Source organism: Somniosus microcephalus, chromosome 14 (genome assembly GCF_052327205.1).
Source record: "Somniosus microcephalus isolate GS21.2 chromosome 14, FLI_Smic_1.0, whole genome shotgun sequence".
Lineage (NCBI taxonomy): Eukaryota > Metazoa > Chordata > Chondrichthyes > Squaliformes > Somniosidae > Somniosus > Somniosus microcephalus.
The window spans coordinates 123,407,982-123,421,318 of NC_141000.1; the positions used below are offsets into that span (position 1 = coordinate 123,407,982).

Genomic DNA, 13,337 nt, shown 5'->3' on the forward strand with positions numbered 1-13,337 from the left:
CTACATTCTGGCTTTTTAAAAATGATTTGAAGCGAGGTAAATGTAGCTCTAGCACTCCCACGCACAGCAGTGCACAGAAACATGCTCATATCGGGAGTGCCATGCAATGACTGCCCGCATGCTCTCCGGTCATTTACATACGGTCCGGCACAGGGTAGATACCTCATCATCATAACCGCCTTCTCTGACTCTATGACCAACCTTCCTATATGGGGATCTCCACCTCAACCACGCGCTGGCTGGGACCAGGCTTGGAGGAAGCCGCGGCGGAGCCCTACGGGAAAAGGGCAAGGACACACACGGGATGGGAAGGATGGCACAGGTAAAGGGAAAAAGAAAAGATCGATGGTCACAAAGAACAATGTTGATTCCACAAAGGGTTCATTTCTTTCCAGGTGCTATTTCAAGAGCAACTTTAACTTTCTTCTGGTCACTTTTCTCAGGCGCTGACCCTTGCTCGGACCCAATGCACTGGTGAAGATTCCCTCCAGTACCATACCCGGATAGGCAACCTTCCCTCGTGTGCTTAAATCGCAAGTGTTAGTGGGGTGTTTTACCGTCAATGGCATCGCAGCCAAGTGCGACTCTATCCACTCCTACACCCACCGGGGCAGAGTGCTGAGGCTGTGCCCCGAACGCCACTCAGTTGAGTGGAGCAATTCAGCACCCGCCGCAACAAACACGGCCGACCCACATCAACAAACACGGCCGACCCGCCGCAACAACATGGCCGACCCACATCACAAACACGGCCGACCCGCCGCAACAAACACGGCCGACCCACATCAACAAACACGGCCGACCCACATCAACAAAACACGGCCGACCCACATCAACAAACACGGCCGACCCACATCAACAAACACGGCCGACCCACATCAACAAACACGGGCCGACCCACATCAACAAACACGGCCGACCCACATCAACAAACACGGCCGACCCACATCAACAAACACGGCCGACCCGCCGCAACAAACACGGCCGACCCACATCAACACGGCCGACCCACATCAACACGGCCGACCACATCAACACGGTCCCCGACCCACATCAACACGCCGACCCACATCAACACGGCCGACCCACATCAACACGGCCGACCCACATCAACAAACACGGCCGACCCGCCGCAACAAACACGGCCGACCCGCCTCACAAACACGGCCGACCCGCCGCAACAAACACGGCCGACCCGCCGCAACAAACACGGCCGACCCGCCGCAACAAACACGGCCGACCCGCCGCAACAAACACGGCCGACCCGCCGCAACAAACACGGCCGACCCGCCGCAACAAACACGGCCGACCCGCCGCAACAAACACGGCCGACCCGCCGCAACAAACACGGCCGACCGCCGCAACAAACACGGCCGATCGCCGCAACAAACACGGCCGATCCGCGCAACAACGGCCGATCCGCCGCACAAACACGGCCGATCCGCCGCAACAAACACGGCCGATCCGCCGCAACAAACACGGCCGATCCGCCGCAACAAACATGGCCGATCCGCCGCAACAAACATGGCCGATCCGCCGCAACAAACATGGCCGATCCGCCGCAACAAACATGGCCGACCCGCCCCAGACACATGGCTGACCCGCCATTTTTGGCTTTTTAACCATTATGCTATATCTGCTTCAGAAAGGTTCTTTTCTCGTTCGTGTCTTTATTGCACAGGTAAAAAGGTTTTACAATTAACCATTCTGCTGTGCACTCGCTGGCCCTCAGTCCTCCTTGCAGTCCCCCTACTCTTCAGTCCTGCCTACCACGTAGGAAAGAAAAAGTCACCGAGGCAGATGTCTGGGTTGCCTCGATGGTGACTGTGGTTACAAGTCACAGGCATGAACCAACACTCAATCACTTTGCGGCATAACACTAGCTTGTTAAAATTGGCAAGATCTGCAACCTGCGGCAAAGATTGGATGGGTTGCCACACAGCACCACCCAGTGGCAAACATGAACGACTACAGCAATGCAAAAATGTCAATGCAGAATCCAGCCTTGGCCGAAAGAGCAAGCGGATGGAGGAAGTTTGAAAAGTGAAAAAATAAAACAAGTATTATAAATAGCACACGTAAAGGAAAGAGAGATGTAGGGACAAAAACCTACGCCGATGAATTAAGAGCACCACAAGAATATCAGTGATTTTACAGTTGAAAAGGCAGCCGTCAGTGAGGAGGCCACAATTAATTGCGGTTACTGATTTTTAATGGCTGAAATGTCAACAGGATTAATAACTCAAACCTGTGCCAAATAGTAATTGACTATCTCCCCCCAGAAGTACTATCTCCAATCCCGAGAAGTGACACCTAAACGATTTGCCCAAGTCTTGCTTTTTGTCAAATTCCTCACCTTTTATTCACCTCCCCATCTCCTCCTCTCAAGGGCATAAACCCCTGTTACTTCACCCAATTGCCCCATTCTTCACGTGTGAGCAGAGGCAGCCAGCGTTGGCTGGCAATTCAACCGTGGAAGGCATCGCAGCCAGCCGATGCGGTCCTCAGCTGGTGCGCACACTGGTGCCTTCCTACAGGAGTCAGCGGACTGCCACCAGCAGCAGGGTGATTTCCCCCTTACACACCGCAGCCCAAGGGCACTGAGGCAAATTGTAGCGACCCCTACCGACTGAGATCGAAACCGGGACATTCGACATGATTTTATGATCGAGAGCTGTTCTGAGCAGCCTCGTTTAAGCTCCTCACAACTGCCGTTGCAATTTATTGAAAAAAAGTGGAAAAGCTCGAGAACTTTTCTCACGGTGGCATAGTGGTTAGCACTGTTGCCTCACAGCGCCAGGGATCCGGGTTCGAATCCGGCCTCGGGTGACTGTCTGTGTGGAGTTTGCACATTCTCCCCGTGTTTGCGTGGGTTTCCTCCGGGTGCTCCGGTTTCCTCCCACAGTCCAAAGATGTGCGGTTAGGTTGATTGGCTATGATAAATTGACCCTTAGTGTTAGGGGGATTAAATAGGTGGGGATAGGGTGGGACATGTGTTGGTGTAGGGGTTACGGGGATCGGGTGGGATATGTGTCGGTGCAGGCTCGATGGGCCGAAATGGCCTCTATCTGCACTGTGGGGTTTCTGTGATTTCTGAACAAAGCCTATAGGATTAGAAAAAGGTTGTGCAGAAATCAGAGTGCTGAATCAGCCAAATGGGTTTTTCTGATTCCTACAGTCAAATATTTAGGATCTCGACTTCTGAACCCTCCTTTAGAAGCAGGGTCACAAGTGAAATGAATCTGGGACAGAGCAAAATTAATTGCAGCTGTGCACATCTGCACAACACAAGTAAAACTACTCGAGATGTGGTGCTAATAATGGCAGGCAGCACAGCTGGGAGGAGTGCATCGATCAGCAAGCATGTCCCAGACTAAGGGAGGGGAGGGAAGGAGTGGCGGGTCAGGGAGAGAAGTGAGCGGGGGGGGGGGGGGGGGGGGGTGAGGGGAGGTGGCAGAGCGCGGCGGGGGGGGGGGGGGGCGAGTGCGGCGGGGGGGGGGGCGAGTGCGGCGGGGGATGGGGGAGTGCGCGGCGGGGGGGGGAAAGAGTGCGGCGGGGGGGGGGGAAGAGTGCGGCGGGGGGGGGGGGGAAGAGTGCGGGAAGGGAGGAGAGTGCGACACTATTTACAGGGGTCCCCGGGAGTGCAACACTATTTACAGGGGGTCCCCGGGAGTGTGACACTATTTATAGGGGTCCCCGGGAGTGTGACACTATTTACAGGGGGTCCCCGGGAGTGCGACACTATTTACAGGGGGGTCCCCGGGAGTGTGACACTATTTACAGGGGGTCCCCGGGAGTGCGACACTATTTACAGGGGGTCCCCGGGAGTGCGACACTATTTACAGGGGGTCCCCGGGAGTGTGACACTATTTACAGGGGGTCCCCGGGAGTGCGACACTATTTACAGGGGTCCCGGGAGTGCGACACTATTTACAGGGGGTATCCGGGAGTGCGACACTATTTACAGGAGGTCCCCGGGAGTGCGACACTATTTACAGGGGGTCCCCGGGAGTGCGACACTATTTACAGGGGATCACCGGGAGTGTGACACTATTTGCAGGGGCCCTCCCCAAAGCAGAAAGTTCTAAACATCACTAGCATATATTACTAGGTTGAAATACTGGTGATTACAGCTCTGTCACTGATAATGGTAAGAGATGAAGAACTTTGAGTTGATGAATTGAGAGCAAAAAACAAGTGTGCAGCTTAAGTGAAACTTTTTCAATAGATTAGTACCAACACTTCAGTCAAGTCTGGCAAAAAAACTGATAACCAAAACAAGGAAAGACAAAAGACAAACATAGAATAGTCAGGCAACTTTGCAGAATCGGAGAGAACTACATTTACTGATGCCAGGGGACTGATTGGGAGAGTTCGCTGGCTCTGCTTCCCCTACACTGTGTTTCAACATGAACAGGATGACAGGACATAGAGCATCTACATTCAGTGTACAACAGACAGAAGCCTCGATGGGGGAGCAGGAGGAGCTAAAGAGTGGACAAGGACAAGAAGCTCAGCAGCAAAGCGATGATGCCGGTGACTGGAGAGCAGCAAGAGGATGCAACTGTGCACTGGGAGCATTCACATCAGGACAGATTGGGATAAAGTGCTGGGAGTGGATAGAAACCACCGACAAAATGTAATTCTGGCCACTTCCACCCATGAATGCTAACCCTTTGGCTTTTATAATATACACACGCACAAACCATATGACACAAACACAATTGCCACACCTCGGGTAATGGCTGCAATTCCACCAACACTACATAAATTCAGGGTACCTCGTGTCTCCGCACATACTGTACTTTTAAAAAGTGTGCAGGATGACCCCCAACCACCGTCTCCAGCACAAGGTGAGGCAAGGTCGCGATACCAGGCACAGCAGCCCCACAATATCCTGGAGAGTGACAGTGTGGTCACTGGGATCTCACTCAGGTGCACTGCTGGGCATGTGGAACTTCTCTTACTGTGCCCGCTTTGACTGGGAAAGCACCCAGAATTACACAGATTAAGTTAGCCGTTTTTCCATCTGAATCCTGCACACAAACAGGTGGCAGATGTTCTGGGATCGCCTGGTGTAATAGTATCACCATCCCTCATAGGCACTGCTAAATCCCACAAGGATGTCCCAGTGCCCCTGGGGTGGCTGCAGTTCCTTATTATCTCCCTCCCTCCAATAACCACGCTCTCCAACTTTAAGCTTGGTGTTGCCAATTCTGCTATCTCGTCTTTGCTCTTTTCCACTTTGGGCGTCCTGCACTGTGGACCTGACAATTACCCTTTGTCTGGTTGCCTTAATTTAATATAAAACTTGGGTTGTGCCTGGGGAAAAGCATTTTGAGCCGCACACCAGCGGGCTGAAGTCCTGCCGCTAGGAGAAGGAACGGTCTGAGGCTAGGAATTAAAAGTCTCGCACAAGAAGCAATCAGCTGAGGTGGAGACTTTCCTCCAGGGTACTGCCCCCAATATAGTAGCTGACCCGTGTGATTACTTTGCTTTCCAAATGCAGGGCTTATCAAGGGTCAAGTGTAGGTACTGAACACACTAATGTCCCATTAGGGAAGGAAACCAGTCGTGCTTAACCGGTCTGGGCCGTTTTACGACTCCAGTCCCAATCCGATGTGGTTGACTCTTAACTGCCCTGTGAAGTGGTCTCGTGAGCCACTCAGTTGTATCAAACCACTGCCAACGTGTCAAGAAGGCGGCCCACCACCACCTTCTCTGGGCAACTGGGGATGGGCAATAACTGCCAGCCTTGCCAGCAACGCCCACATCCCGAGAACGAATTAAAAAAAAACACAAGTTGAGGATGTGATCAAAAGCAAACAGCTAAGCCTAGGTCCATATGCTGCTCAATATCATAACCTCAACGGGGCTCTTAACTTTCCTTGCTGGTTCCTTCTAAGATGACCAGGAGATCGGGGTTACCATCTACTCCCCTCGGATCTTTACTGACTGCCGTGATAGAGCAATTTCTCATCCCCCGGCCCTGCAGAGGACCTGTGGTGGCTCTGGTGTGATTTGAACATCGGCGCTAATAAAGTAACAGTCTCGGCATAAACCTACACCCACCCAGCCTGCAAGCTGCTAACAATCATGTGTTACCCCACTAATTAAATGAACTTTGGTTTTAAGCATGGCCAGGGCCACTGGCTTGCAATTGTCACAGAGAACCTAATACAAGTGCAGAATGCAATCCCAACACACTGGAATCCCACGCATTTAGCAATAGAATACTTTTAAGTTACTCAGCCACTGTAAATCAGCGGCCTTGGTCATGCACAATGCCTGCTCTTTCAGACCACACCGCGAACTCTTCAATCTACAAATATCTATTATGCGCTACGGTAAACACACTGCAATCCATTCAGAGACAGTCGCAGCATTACTGGACTGCCAACTCTGGTTGACCGTATTCAACTCCAGGAGACTTCATCACATGACCTCCAACCGCCTCACCTCGCCCCTGCCATCACTGGTCACCCGACACGTCAGTCAATAATGGTGACTGTAGTACCCACAATCCTCTGCGCACCAGAAACCATGGTTTTACATCCTGGGAGCCTTGCTGCCCTGCTGTTCATCGCTAGTCCAGCCGGAGCCACACGAGAGAAAGCAACGTCTGCCAGATTGCTGGCAAGAACGTGCGGGAGATTAATCCTTCATTCCGCAAGACTCCAGGACAATCCGGGAGGACTGGCTACCCTATTTACCGGGACAGATTGAAGGCCTAGGTTTCCCCAAGGACAAGGGTAGATCTGTCTATCGGCCCCCTCCCCGCTGCTGGGACATATTTAAACCGCATTGTTCCACAGCTGGTGTGAAAGTTATCACCTCTCCCCAAGAAACACCTTTTCTACGGGTATATACAAACACACATGTTAAGGAGCAAAAGAAGCACACCAGCATTAAATAACCGGTAAAATATTAACACCGCTTGTTGCGAAGGCGGCGGACAAAAAAACCAAACTGGTCTTTGCAGCCTAGGTCAATTTCAGGAATGTAATGTTTGTGCGCTGCCCCTATTGACCTCTGCCCTGTGCCCCAGGGCCTCGGTTCAGAGTTCCCGGCAATCAGAGCCAGAAGGCGGGGCACAAAGCAGAGGTCCGGCAGCACGCTCGCCAACGCCACCTCCGCGTCTCCCTCCCCCAAATGAAACACAAAAATATATTGTATCCGGGGAGATCATTAGAATCTGTTTATTGGAAGAATATAAATCAGCTTCTTTAACTCTCGTACATCTGCGTTTTGTTTCGAATCATTTTAAGACAACCGTTGGGGCGATGAAGTGTGAACCGACGAGGCTAGAACTGGAGGTCGGAGCCAAAAATGAAACGTGGCACAATGGACAGGTTAAAGATTAGCATAAAGTCTGTTAAAGAGCGTATTATATACAGGAGTGCTGCGCCTCTGTTAAGTGCCATGTTGCTACTTTACAGTTTGATTTTTTTTTTTAATCTTACGCACCCGAGGGCTCAAAGAGTGAGTACATGAACCGTACAGACTCGAGTTTGGTCCCCCCTCCCCAGTCTGTGCTGAGTCCAGCATGGCAGCTTGAGGAGCTCTCTGCGGCACTGGGCTAAAGAGCAGGAAAGCCAGCCAGGGCCCTCACACTCCTCATCGTGCAGCTGCTCCGGTTAGAGGGGCCTGCGGAGGCCGGTCTGGGATTGGGAGTCGGGCTCAGCTGTGGCGCCGGCAGGCATCGAACGGGGGCGCCAACTCCGCTCGCTCGGGCGAAGAGAGCCCGCTTGGCTGAGATGCCAAAGGGGGAGTAGGGGGCCTGCTGGCACTGACAGAACTGACCTCCGATGGGAGCCGAGGTCTTTGGGATGGAGGGAAAGAGAGATATTGGCGGGGGGCGAAGGGAAGAGAAGCAAAACCAGACAGGCGACAGCATCAGCCGGCAGGAAGAAAGTGAAAAGAACTTACATTGACAGAGGACCTTATTCTGCCCTCAGGAAATCCCAAAGTGCTTCACGAGCAATGAATTATTTTCGAAGTGCACCCGTTGAGGTTATGTCGGGAACAGATTTAAGAGGGGAGGGGAGGGAAAACAACACTGCTCTTTCGCTGGGCTACAATACTCCTGTATATAACACGAGTAAATCATGGGTTTTAGAACTGTTAATGGGGGGTGGGTAAGGAGCAGGGGTTGAAGGGGGAGGTCAATGGGCTTTCCTTAATGAGCAATAACTGAGAGCGGGCTGACATTAACTATTCAGCATTTCTTTATTTGATACCAAAAGTGAAAAGAGGAAAAAGCTGGCTTGTTGCAAGTCATACCGCTTGCAGTGCAGCCTCTGGGCCCCGGTCTTCATACTCCATGACAGCTTTGGAGACCGCCCTTGCTGTGTCTTCTTCACAAACTTTAGAGGGATCGCTCGCCGATGGCTGCTCCAAGTACTCCAACTCTTTTCCTTGCACTACAAAGAACAGAGCGTTTTAAACAATGCATACTGCCAGGCTGCTCTCCTTCTCGCTGACAGGCGTTTTGATCCGGGTCGGGACCTGCAGGTGACCACAGCCCTCTGATGCCTCGTTCAATTGGCTGCTCTGCACATGTGAGCTGACACTATTCCAAATGGCTTCAAAGGCCCAACATCAGTTATGAAACAAAGCAACAACATGTCAACCCCGAAGCTCGAAGACTCCCTGATTGCTCAGCCGGTAAACAGCGGGGTGTCATTCAGAACAGAAGATCCCAGGTGCCATTCCTAGTCTACCTTGAGTGAGCTGATCTCACAGAATTACATAGAATTTACAGTACAGAAACAGGCCATTCGGCCCAACTGGTCTATGCCGGTGTTTAAGCTCCACACGAGCCTCCGCCCACCCTTCTAACCCTATGGGCATAATCTCTTCCTTTCTCCCTCCTGTGTTTATCTAGCTTCCCCTTAAATGCATCTATGCTATTCGTCTCAACCACTCCCTGTGGTAGCGAGTTCCACACTCTAGCCGCTCTCCGAGTAGAGCGTCGGCAGATGGCAGCACAGCCAAACCCAATCCTGTTCTCACCACAGATGTCGGCACACAGGAGTCACCAGACGTCTGCACACAGGAGACACCAGACAGAGGTCGGGAGCGAGAATGCTGGCTGATTTCTCCCCTCCACAGCTCACGGATGCAGAGGACCCGATTACCAGCCTTGGTTGAGTTTAGCTAACTCGATACAGAACAGGAATTGGACCGGCGACCTCCTCGATCTGCAAAGCTTGGTTTTACACAGCAGTGAAAATTCGAAGTTTAATCGATGCCTCAAGACACCTACTAAACAATTGCTCAAAGGAAAAACAAACACAAATGAAGAAATGACGATTCAGAACTGCAAATAAGGATGCAAACTAATCATCGGAGCCTCCTACCTGAGGGAGATGCTGCAGCGGACTCCCTCGGGGTAGTGTGTATCTCCAGCTTTTCCTGTTGGGCTTTTTTCTCCTGCTGCACGTCCCATTCTTGTAGCTCCTTCTCAAACCTTCGGTTGTCATCTCTGACATACTCTTTCAAATCACATGGCAAGGTGTTCATTCCAGTCAACACTTGGCCAGTTTCCTTATCAAACTCCTCTACAAGAGCAATGGGGAAGGAAGGTTGTTTTAAAAAGATTCTGCAAACTAAATAACAAACAGCACAGTCTCAATATTAAGTGCGTATCCTTCCTCTTGCATATCACACATCCTCGCTATGAGAGATGGCAGTAAAGTGATATATACAGACCAGGTTTGAGCCCTGTTCTTTGCTGACCTCAACTGTGGAGGCAGTGCAAGCGGAACAGTTGGAATTAGAAGAGAAAATTGAAAATCAGCCAGGGTTCCTGCCCCTGCTCACTATTCAGGGACCCTTGGCGGAAAGTGCATTTGTGCGAATGTTGGGTGAAGACGAGATCCGGTCCTACCATCCTGCCCCAAATTTGCATTTTTTTTTTAACAAAAATAAAAATCGTCCGTGCAGTGCTGCCCAATAGAAATTTCTAACTAGCCACAGGTGAGGCTACAGCGACACTGTTTTAGCCACTTCACCAATTTTAGTAGACAATGCCTTACATACACTCACACAATACAGGTCCACCACCAGCACCTTCTCGGGGCAACTGGGGATGGGGGAATAAATGCCGGCCTCGGTAATGACGCACACATCCTCAATGAATAACAGGGGAAAAAAAGGCAAATGTACATCGCACGTGTATCTTTACTTAACAAACATCTACCACCATTCAGTAATCAAAGAAGTAAAGCACTCACAGCAATCAAAAACACACACACTCTGCTTTTTTTAAATTTGTTTTTATGGGATGTGGGCGTCGCTGGCAAGGCCAGTATTTATTGCCCATCCCTAATTGCCCTCGAGAAGGTGGTGGTGAGCCGCCTTCTTGAACCGCTGCAGTCCGTGTGGTGAAGGTACTCCCACAGTGCTGTTAGGGAGGGAGTTCCAGGATTTTGACCCAGCGACGATGAAGGATCGGCGATATATTTCCAAGTCAGGATGGTGTGTGACTTGGAGGGGAACTTGGAGGTGGTGGTGTTCCCTCATCATTTTGCTATCAAAACGCACAAAAAAATTAAAGCGCATATTACTAAGTAATTACAGCACAGAAACAGGCCATTCGGCCAGACAGGTCCATGCCAGTGTTTATGTTCCACTTAGCCAAAGTTAATTCCCTGACCGTGAACTGAACCCGGGCTGAGGCGGCGAAAGCGCCAAATCCTAACCACTAGACCACCAGCGTTTCAAAGGTTCCACCAACATTTCACTAATACAGGAACTCCTCTGAATAGTGTCATGGGAACCTTTGTGTCCACCCGAGAGGGAAAACGGGGCCTCGGTCTAATATCTCACTAGCCACAGGTGCGGTTACGGCGACACCGTTTTATGCGTACCCCCTGTGAATACGAGTATTGGGATCAAGCGCCCAACGGCAGTGTCTGTTATTTATTTATTATTTATTAATCAGAAAAGTATTTAGTCACATCTGGATTCCCAATTAGCCACATCTGGCTAGTGCCAATGTATTGGAGAGCACTGCACCAGGGCCACTGACTCACTACTAGCTCCTGGAACCTTGGCCATTCTGCTGGTCTGAAGTTTCGCAGGAGCAGGAGCCCGAGACTCTTTGCTGCGACAATTAAAGTGTTAACCAACGCTGACTGCATTTAGTGCACAGACGCTGCAGAGCAGGTTCTTCAACACAAATGCTGCTCGGTCTGAATTTCCATGTTTCGATTCCGAGTCCCATCAAAGGGCTGCCTGACTTGTCTGACAGGAGCTAGATATTATCAGCGAACTGCTGCTGCTGACTTTTGCGATCGGGGGAGGGATTCTCTGCCCCCTGGCGTGACCTAACTTTAAAGTGATAGCTCTGCCCTGCTCGCTCTCTCTCTCTCTCTTCTAATCCCTGCCTCTTCGCTGCCCTCAGATTCTCTTCTTGCTGTGCTTGCCACCCCACCCCACCGCACCGCCGCCCCCCCCCCCCCCCTCACACCCCTCGCTTTCTCCTGGCCTATAATGTTCCTCTAGCTTGGCCTGCTCTGTGCCACCTCCCTTTCTTCCTGCTGTTGGTGCTCCTGTACCAAGCAACTAAGAGCCCCCTCTGCAGGCAAAAGGCACCATTACATCAACAACTTGCATTTGTGTAATCTGGAACAACGTTCCTTGGCCCCAGACAAAAAAAAACTAAGCAAGTCAGAGGAGGAGATATTGGGCGGGGGGGGGGGGGGGGGGGGGGTGTGCTGGGTACTAAAAGCTTGGTCAACGAGGTGGGTTTTCAAGAGGATCTGAAAGGAGAGAGAGACAGACAGACAAAGATGTTGAGGAGGGAAATTCCAGAGCTAAGAAAGACTTGCATTTATATAGCGCCTTTCACGACCACCGGACGTCTCAAAGCACTTTACAGCCAATGAAGTACTTTTGGAGTGGAGTCACTTGTTGTAATGCCAAGTTCTTGGCGGGTTGGAGAAGGTTACAGAGCTAGGGATACTTGCCTTCATTAGCCGAGGCATAGAATATAAGAGCAGGGAGGTTATGATGGAGCTGTACAAAACGCTGGTGAGGCCACAGCTGGAATACTGTGTGCAGTTCTGGTCACCACACTATAGGAGGGATGTGATTGCATTGGAGAGGGTGCAGAGGAGATTCACCAGGATGTTACCTGGGCTGGGGCGCCTCAGCTATGAAGAGAGACTGGATAGGCTGGGGTTGTTTTCCTTAGAGCAGAGAAGGCTGAGGGGGGACCTGATTGAGGTGTACAAAATTATGAGGGGCATAGATAGGGTGGATAGAAAGGAACTTTTCCCCTTAGTAGAGGGGTCAATAACAAGGGGGCATAGTTTCAAGGTAAGGGGCAGGAGGTTTAGAGGGGATTTGAGGAAAAACTTTTTCACCCAGAGGGTGGTTGGAATCTGGAACTCACTGCCTGAAAGGGTGGTAGAGGCAGGAACCCTCACAACATTCAAGAAGCATTTGGATGAGCACTTGAAATGCCACAGCATACAAGGCTACGGACCAAATGCTGGAAAATGGGATTAGAATAGATAGGACTTGATGGCCGGCGCGGACACGATGGGCCGAAGGGCCTCTTTCTGTGCTGTATGACTCTATGACTCTAGGTAGGGGCAATGCCAAGAAAGGATTCAACACAAGTATGAGAATTTTAAATTGAGGGCGTTGGGGAACTACGAGCCAAGGTTGGTCGGCGAGCGCAGGGGTGATGGGCGAGCGCAGGGGTGATGGGCGAGCGCAGGGGTGATGGGCGAGCGCAGGGGTGATGGGCGAGCGCAGGGGTGATGGGCGAGCGCAGGGGTGATGGGCGAGCGCAGGGGTGATGGGCGAGCGCAGGGGTGATGGGCGAGCGCAGGGGTGATGGGCGAGCAGGGGTGATGGGCGAGCACAGGGGTGATGGGCGAGCACAGGGGTGATGGGCGAGCACAGGGGTGATGGGCGAGCACAGGGGTGATGGGCGAGCACAGGGGTGATGGGCGAGTAGGGGTGATGGGCGAGTAGGGGTGATGGGCGAGCACAGGGGTAATGGGCGAGTAGGGGTGATGGGCGAGTAGGGGTGACACAGATTAGGAAACGGGTCGCAGAGCTTTAGATGAGCTCAAATTTATAGAGGCTGGAAGGCCCGTCGGGAGAGTATTGGAATAGTTGAGTCTGGAGGTAAAACATTCATGGGTGAGGGTCCCGGCAGCAGATGGGCTGAGGCAGGGACTGAGATGGGCGACGTTACGGAGGTGGAAACAGCTGATCTTTGTGATGGAGCGAATTTAGAGTTGGAAGATCAGCTCAGAGGTTGCGAACAGTCTGTTTCAGCCCGAGGCAGTAGCTGGGGTGGGGGCTGGAATCGG

General features: G+C 51.7%; 1 protein-coding gene across 1 annotated transcript in view; it reads right to left on the minus strand.

Moving 5' to 3' along the window:
• Positions 1-13,337, minus strand: part of LOC147107891 (ubiquitin carboxyl-terminal hydrolase 25-like) — a 179,380-nt gene that overhangs the window by 58,943 nt on the left and 107,100 nt on the right. Inside the window, 5 exon segments of the mRNA XM_086007271.1 lie at positions 163-185; positions 188-211; positions 214-274; positions 8,284-8,423; positions 9,363-9,563. Coding sequence (XP_085863397.1) covers positions 163-185; positions 188-211; positions 214-274; positions 8,284-8,423; positions 9,363-9,563 — 449 coding nt within the window.